This window comes from Drosophila montana, unplaced genomic scaffold, assembly GCF_035044405.1.
Source record: "Drosophila montana isolate Dmon_TW-CO22-7 unplaced genomic scaffold, ASM3504440v1 contig_402_1, whole genome shotgun sequence".
NCBI classification, from domain to species: domain Eukaryota; kingdom Metazoa; phylum Arthropoda; class Insecta; order Diptera; family Drosophilidae; genus Drosophila; species Drosophila montana.
The window spans coordinates 5,142,569-5,150,584 of NW_026998739.1; the positions used below are offsets into that span (position 1 = coordinate 5,142,569).

An 8,016-nucleotide genomic window follows, 5' to 3' on the forward strand; every position below is an offset into this window, starting at 1 on the left:
GTTATTTTTTTATTTGCTAAACTTAGTTGTTTTTTTTTCTTTTGATATAGTATAAAGTAATCACAAAATATTATTATCACAATTTGCGGATATTTGCTACCTTTTTAATATATATTTTAACATACAAATCTCGTGTGTATATTTTTTATTATTCATTCCTTTTTCAAATATAGTCAACAATGCGAGTTAAAATTTTAACTACATCAAGATTAGTTTAAGTTTTTAGTTTTCTTTAAAGTCAAAAGGTTTAGCTTTAGCTGAGACGAAATTTGAAACATTTAGTTGATAATTTTTTTTTTCTGGGAGGCATTAAACAAGTTGGGATTTCGTTATGGTAGAAAATTGAAAGCGCACACTCTTAAGTTTGACGAGCACCCCACAGTTCCGTCTCATGATACATTCGATAAATATTGTCCCTGATTAGTTTGGCTTTGTCTGTAATATCATTATAGGAATGTTAGATGTTAGTAAGGGATTAGTTGGGATTAGATGCGTGCTAGATAATTAAATTTACATTTTTGAACTAGACTACATATAAGCTATAGAGAAGTCTGGCGATAGCTGCTCAGCATATTTTATAATTCTTTAACTTAACTTAACTTAACTTATCATGATTTCCTGACGGAAATCATAGATAGATTCATAATGTATAACATGATTACCTAAATAGTTTAAAAGTTAGTTTATGTCGGAGCTAATATCATTTAATCAATCCGAACTGGAGAAAACTTTATGGAACACACTTTCTTTAAGGTATCTTTGCATATCTTAGAATACCACCTTTGTGCGCAGAGGGAATCGGACAAGAAACAACCGAGTTACTTCAGAAAGTACATTGCTCTTAAGCCTATAAACGATATAAAGCAAACTTTCTAAACGATGCTAGCAATAGAAACTATCTTCGGCACTCTCAAAATTACTTTTGAAATCAAATAGATGATATATAGATATATACAAAAGAGGGATAATATATATCTGTTGCACTCACCCTTGGATAGATTGAGGGCCACAACATGTTTCTTGAAAAATTCCAGACACAATTCCTGGCTAGTGCCCAGCGAGTGCATGTTGCACGTGAAGGCACTGAAAATATAGAACAGATTATTCAGTAATTCGTTTGGACTACTCTAAAGACGTTGAGCTAACAACCTCAATTGCCGAAATGCAATATCATCCAGCTCCTTGGCCGATTGCGGCTGGCCCAAGCTGCATTTGCTGGACTTGCGTTTGGCTGTCGCTAAGGTCGCGGGCGGCGCGCTGCCCTGGTGCGAGGAGCTTGAGGAGGAATCAACGCTGTTTTTGCGAGCATCGGGCACCACTGGCTCCGGAGCTGTTGTTGCTGCAGCTGCAGCTGCTCCGGCTGCAAGGCGCTGCTGCTGCTTTGCCTGACGCCGCTGCTGGCGGCGCAGCTGAGAGCTGAGCCAATGTTCACGCTCAGCCTGCATGGCATCCTGGAAGATGGCGTTCCAGAAGCGCGGCTGCTGCCACAGCGGCTGCTGGCGCAGCGATACGAACAGATACTCGCGATAAGGATCGCAGCCAGGAACTTCAACTGCAATGGGTAGCAATAGTTTAATATAATTATGCGTGCCGTACTCCCTCAACTCACCTTCATGATAGAACAAGAAACAGAGATTCATGAGCACCGCCGCTGGCGCATGATCCTCGCACTCGCCGCATTCGAACAGCGCCAGGGCAAAGTATTGGGCGAGTGCATTAAATGTTAAGGTTTCCAGGCGCTTCGACTTGTTGCGCTGCTCGCTGAGAAATCTGGTGAACCACAGGCGGCCCATCTCCAGGCGCAGCAGCACGCCAAGCTCGGACTTGAGCTCCAGATTGACGGCTGCCGAATTGCTGAAGAGCAGCTGGGTGAAGTGCTTCATGAACTCCTTGACGGGCTCCTCGCCGGCACGACAATCCAAGCTTATGGAGGATGCCCATGAGGGCACCGAATTTTGCGATTCGGAGCGTATAAAGTTGCGCCAATCGCTTGACTCCATGCTGGGGCTGGCCTGCAGCTGATCGGGCTCATCCCGCAGGCTGGTCAACGTGCTGTTGTTCGAGGCGCGACTGCGTGCGGGCACAGTTCTCATCGAGCTGATTGCGCCCCAGGGTTGGCGCGTCATTAAGCTGCCGCCGCCGCCGCCTTCTGTGGGCGGCTGCACATCAATTAGTGGAGGCATGGCCGTGGCCTCAAGCAGCTCACTAATGCGCTGCATATCCTTTTGCATGTCCAGCTCGCTGCGTCGAGCGCCCGCAATGGCTCGGGGCCGCTCATAGCCACCCGAGTGGCGCGACTCAAACTCCAGGGAATTCGAGTGCGTGGTGCTGCTCACATCGTGCGAACGTGCGGCCGCCGTTTGCTCCGGCAGCGACGCGGAGCTGCTGTCGTCGCTGCTGCTGCCGCCGCCGCTGCTGGACGAGGACGGCGAACTGGAGCGCAGAGGGCCGCCCAGCTTGTTGGAGTGACGCGCGCGCGAGAACTCCAAGCGTGGACCTAAAAGTTAGTTAAAGATTGGACCAACATATATGTAAATGACAGAATGTGCTACTCACGCGGCGCCAAATTGGGCTGTCTGAAGCGACCCGAGATGATCTCCTCGTGCGCACGACGCGCCTTCACGCGACGCGCCTCAAAATCGATTTTCGTATAGTCAATAGACTCATCATCTGGAAAGGGCAAGTGGGAGAGTTCAGATAAGATAATGCGGCTCAATATATTTGTGCAGCTTCTAGAATTTACTTACACTTGGGCAAATCCTCGTCATCGTCGTCGCAATAATCTGAATCGCTGCTGCTGCTGCTCAGCGTTAACTGTTAATGCAAAAAAAAAAAAAATGCAGTTATTAAACGATGTTGCCACCCTTCACAGAATCTATGCATTTGTATGGCAGCACTTTAACGTGCTCGACTGATGGATATGCTGCAATCTGGTCTGAAGAGGAAGACCAGAGTAAGAAAGAGAGGGTGAGGGAGAAAGTAGGAATGAGAATAAAAGATAGAGGGAGAGGGAGAGAGGCACAGGTAGAGTGGAAGAGAGAAGGCAAAGTGGAACAGAAAAAGAGTTAGGTTGAGTCTGGTCGAGAAGAAAGCAGAGAGAGTGGCAGAGGGAAATATAGTTAGCGGGATTCAGACAGCCAGAAAGAATTAAAACAGAGAGTGAGAGATGGAACTTGTGAGAGAGAACTTGCAAGACAGAAAAAGAACGAGTTAGAGGGAATCTTGTCTATTTTACAAATACATGTATACATGTACATATATACCACAAAAGCTAATAAGGTGGTCATTTATTGATTCCGTGAGAAGCGCATAAAGGGCGATCTTCATTTTCAAAAACAAAGTGCTTGTCGCATAAGCAAATGATATCTATTGATAAAAAAAAGGCAGCACTCAACAATAGGCCTTAAAACAAAAGAAACTTTTACTCAGCAATCTCTTTGGTTGTGACCTTGGATAAGCGATGCAGTTGGCAAGTATCAAGGGAGTCAACTAAATTGATTGCTTTTGCTTTTGCAGCAGCACTCAAGGCGCTCAACGCGTATACATACATGGAGTGACAGAGACAGAGCGAGCAACATAATCCATAATTAAGAGCTCGACAAACAAAAGGAGATGGCAACTTTGCGCCATTTACCGTTGCGACACGTTTTACTCGTTTTAACTGAGGCGTGAAGCACTCGACAGCCACTCATATAATTAATTTCAATTCAAGGACGAGTCGAGAGACGAGCATCAATTGTGCTGCAGCCAGTGCTGCAAAGCGCCGTCAGACAAGAGTCAAGTACAATGGCAACAGCTGCGGGCCTGCCCAGCCCCCCAGCAGCAGCAGCGGCAGCATCAGCTACCACAACAATAATATCGGGGCCAAGTGAAGGTCAAACGAGTGCAGCTGCAGCAGCAGCAGCAGCAAAAGTAAAAAAAATAAAGCTATTTTGCAGCACAGACAACGGCTGCAGCCCGTTCATTATCAAGGCCTTACCTTATTTGATATGCCATTGAACAGCTCATTGCTGTTGCCCAACACTGTCAAAAATTTGGACTTTAGCGCACCGATGCTCGGCGTCCGTTCCATAAATAATTTAATTTTCGATCTCTCGCCGGCAAATGCAGCCGGCGGTGTGCCCGGCGTGGGCGTCCGTGTGGGCGGTGGCTTTGCGTCGACCATTGTTGCCACGTGTAGCTAGTTGCTTTGCTTCAATAGTTTAACCTTTTGTTGTAGCTGTTGTTGCTGTTGTTGCTGTTGTTGCTGTTCTTCCTGTTGTTGCTGTTGTTATTGTTGTTGCTTTGGCTATTTTTAGCAGTCATTTAATAAGCGTTTTCGTCTGCTGACGCTGACCGTTGACGTCGACGTCGACGTCGACTGCTGCGATGACTGCTGCGACGACTGCTGCTGCTACGGCTTCAAGTATCGATTTTTCGTATATATGTACATAAGTAGCACAGCAGCAATGCGCCTCAAGCAGCTGCTTTATTCTTCTTCTGCCTTGCGCTTAGCTATTTTTTTTTTATCAAGACTTGTGCCGTCATAAATTGTTTTCTTTTAATCTTGCTGAGACAGGAAACAATCTTTGTAGTTGGGTTTGGTTATGTGCAGCAAATTATGCACACTTTTATTTAAGTTTTATTAGTTCACGTATATTATAAATGTTTCATTATTGAGGCACCTACAAATATGGGAATTATTAGTACTCATAATTTTATCATAATTGTTATTATTATTTTTGTTGTTGTTATAATTAATTTTTTTTATGCGTATATCTAGTTTTTTCTTTAGAGCTTTTTAAGTTTTGTATATTTGCATAAATTGTTTTTATAAAATTTAATTTAATTTTTGTGTGTCATGTTATGATTTATATTAAAATGTATTATTTGTTTATTATATTCCTGTTTTATAATTACGCTTATTATGTGTTTATCTCGACCGTTTATTATCTTATATTTTATATTATTACAATTTATTATATTTACATTAAATTTATTTCATTTGTAATTTATTAATAGCTAAAGTAAGTTTATTGTCTTTATATTGATCTGAAATATTAAAATGTTTTCTTAAGAGTTTTGAAGCATTTGCATTTAATTAATATTTAAATATATATCTCATAATTTTGCATGGTTACATGCTTTAAATACATGTGTTAAATACTTTATATTTGCCAAGGCTTGTCTTACAGCATTTTCATTTCCATTTCCATTTACATTTATGTATAACATGTTACTCCATAGAAACGCACTTAGTATATTACACTGAATTGTGCTTTGAATTTTGTATTGTCTACGAGCATTACGCAAATGAAATTATGCGCACGGGACACAATTAAAGGCACAATTTGACGCACTATATATATGTATTTGTGTAGATTATACTGCTTTAATATTGCACAAGGAGCACATTTAACTTCTATTTTCCTCTTTCAGCCCAAGGGGCGGGTGAGAGCGCAGGGTGGCGTTAAAAAAATCGTTGAATTTTCCGCATAAACACACGAGTTTCACTTGCGTTTCCTGCAACGCGCGCTGCGCAAATGCAGCCGAAAATGTAGTTTTTAGCTTTAAGAATCCGCCGCGTGTGCCAGCGTAATTTCTCGCATGCGATAGAAAACGGTAAAAGCTTCTGCAAAGCTTTTCCGTTAGTCGCAACAATAACAATAACAACAGCCGGCATTTTGTTTGTTTACGAACAGCTGAGCGAGCCGAATGTGGCGACGCGACGCTAGACTTCGGCTCGGCAGCCAAACAGCTGAGAAACGTTGCGCCCAGGCATCGATTTAAGGCGCACCAAGCGTTGACGTCGGTCTCGACGTCGACGTCAACGGCGGGCAAGGTCGCGTCACGAGTCAATGTGGTTTGCTGCGAAGCAGCAGCAAAGACATAACGGCGTGGGCGGAGCGCAGGCTTATCAAAAATGCGTGTCTGCAATTTTATTGGGCTTCGCCTTCACCCTCGTCTTCGAAGCCGACGTTGATTCCGACGTCGACTTTGGCTTTGACTCTTTGACAAATCCGTTTTGCATGTCATTTACTGCTAGCTCAATTTGCACTTATTACCGCGCACACACACACACACACTTATACGAATATGTAACAGTGTGTGTATACGTAATTTTCATTGGCATTACGCATACCACATGTTGCGCCCATGACTGGACTTTATCGTGCAGCAAATTAACAGCCTGCCACGAGGCGCTAATAATAATGACCATAATTCGCCACAGCAGTGGCTAATTCGCATTTATAAATAAATATTTCTTGTATTTATTTATGCACACAAACAACTGTTAATTGTTTTTTGATTTGTAAGCACGCTGACGGCAGGTGGCGCTTTTGAAGCGTGCGTGGATATGATTCATAAATGTATATAAAGGGTTTAATAAATCTGTTAAGAGTATATTTTTAACAGGTATTGAATTTAATGTGTTTTGTATTGTTTATAAATATTTAAATTATTTGTTTAGGTACTTCTATATAAGAAATGTTGATAAAAAAATTGTTTTAAAGGTGTACAAAAAAGTTTATCTTATTTCGCGCCTACAAATAGAATAGATATGTTATATTCAAAAGAAATATTCCAATCTTATTACTAGATATACTCAACTCGATATACTCAACAATACCTTCAGGGGTTTAGAGGAACATATTACTGATATTCAAGCATTTCATTCAACTTTTCGTATAAATTGAATATATTTTTGTTTTTTAATTTTCAATTAATTTTAAACAAAAATTAATTGCAATTTTGTTAAATTTTTTATGAGTAACAGCAGGAGATGGCATATATCAAAACCCAAGATCTAATAAATTAATTGGCATATGTAGAGATTATATAAATTATTAATGGAAATTATTTATATTTTTTAGAATTAAAATTATGAATATAAATTATTAATATTTTATAGATTAAGAATTATCAATAAAAATTATTTATATTTTATAGAATAGAGATTCTTATTACAATGTATAAATATTCTAAAGAATTTAAATTATTAATATTATAAAGATTATATTATTATTTATATATATATAACAAATTTATAACTAGTAGAATCGCTCAGAAAAAAAATCAAAAAAAATGTATATATCTGTATTTAAATAAAGTAACCTATTAATAATTTATGTATCTATTTGCAATAGAAAAGAAACTTGTTTTAATAAAAATAAGCTATATTTTGATACAATATGTAATTAAGATAGTAATGAGCGCAGCCTCTTAACTCGAAGAGTACAGGGTATACTAGCCAAAAAAAAAGATAAATAAAATAATAATAAAACAAAATCTGCAAATATAATATCAAAAGCTCTTGAGCCCTCTACACTAGAGAAACGAGAAACTTATCGAAGAACCTCCAGATTAATAATCTAGATTAGAACTGACTTCGGCCTATAGAAATTGATATTCGATCTTTTTTCAGATTTTCTGTGGGAAACTAACTTAACAGCAACGTACAATTGTTCTCGTCTAATCTAAGTCGTAAAGTGTGAGTAGGGGATATGTCACTATATATTACTGCTTTAAATATTAACTTTTGATGGTTTCAAAATAATACAAAAAATGCTTGTCATAATATAAAATGTGTAAAATCTTTCACGATCAACAATTTAAGGTTCTATACCAGCGGAAGTAGAAAATAACTTAGAGATTCTATATTGATTTATTGAGGCAAGAATTGCAGTCAGGATTATATTCAGAGAAATCCTCGTGCTCCATTCTATTTTACTCTCAATTTTAATTGGTTAATCAATTTATGATGATTAGAACATTAAAGCTTTATAACAATCTCCTAACCGAAGTGCATTTTGATTTTTCTGCCAATAGTACCTTGATTAAACATAAGCTTAAAAAATTCTTTCCTTAGATCTAATAAATTTACAATTTATTGTTATAATTACTGCAAAGTAAAATATTATTTGTAATATAAGATAACCTGAAAGCTACCAGCATTGGTTCATTAATAAATAAATCTTTTTAATGAAAATGTTTAACCCGAAATTCGTTAACATTAATTACACTACAATTTCATTA

The 8,016-nt window shown here is 39.1% G+C and overlaps 1 protein-coding gene across 2 annotated transcripts in view; it reads right to left on the bottom strand.

Moving 5' to 3' along the window:
- LOC135438957 (uncharacterized) overlaps positions 1-4,600 on the bottom strand; it is a 43,188-nt gene extending 38,588 nt beyond the window's left edge. The window contains exons 1-7 of one of the 2 annotated variants that reach the window (XM_064697520.1): positions 3,980-4,595; positions 2,748-2,814; positions 2,557-2,670; positions 1,610-2,497; positions 1,150-1,552; positions 989-1,083; positions 290-435 (exon numbers count right to left, since the gene is read on the bottom strand). In XM_064697520.1, the coding sequence (XP_064553590.1) occupies positions 359-435; positions 989-1,083; positions 1,150-1,552; positions 1,610-2,497; positions 2,557-2,670; positions 2,748-2,814; positions 3,980-4,165 (1,830 nt within the window). In that variant the 5' untranslated portion in view covers positions 4,166-4,595 and the 3' untranslated portion in view covers positions 290-358. Of the gene's footprint in view, positions 1-289; positions 436-988; positions 1,084-1,149; positions 1,553-1,609; positions 2,498-2,556; positions 2,671-2,747; positions 2,815-3,979 lie in introns of those variants that run through there. The other variant, XM_064697521.1, reaches the window with a different exon arrangement.
- Positions 4,601-8,016: the final 3,416 nt, after the last annotated feature.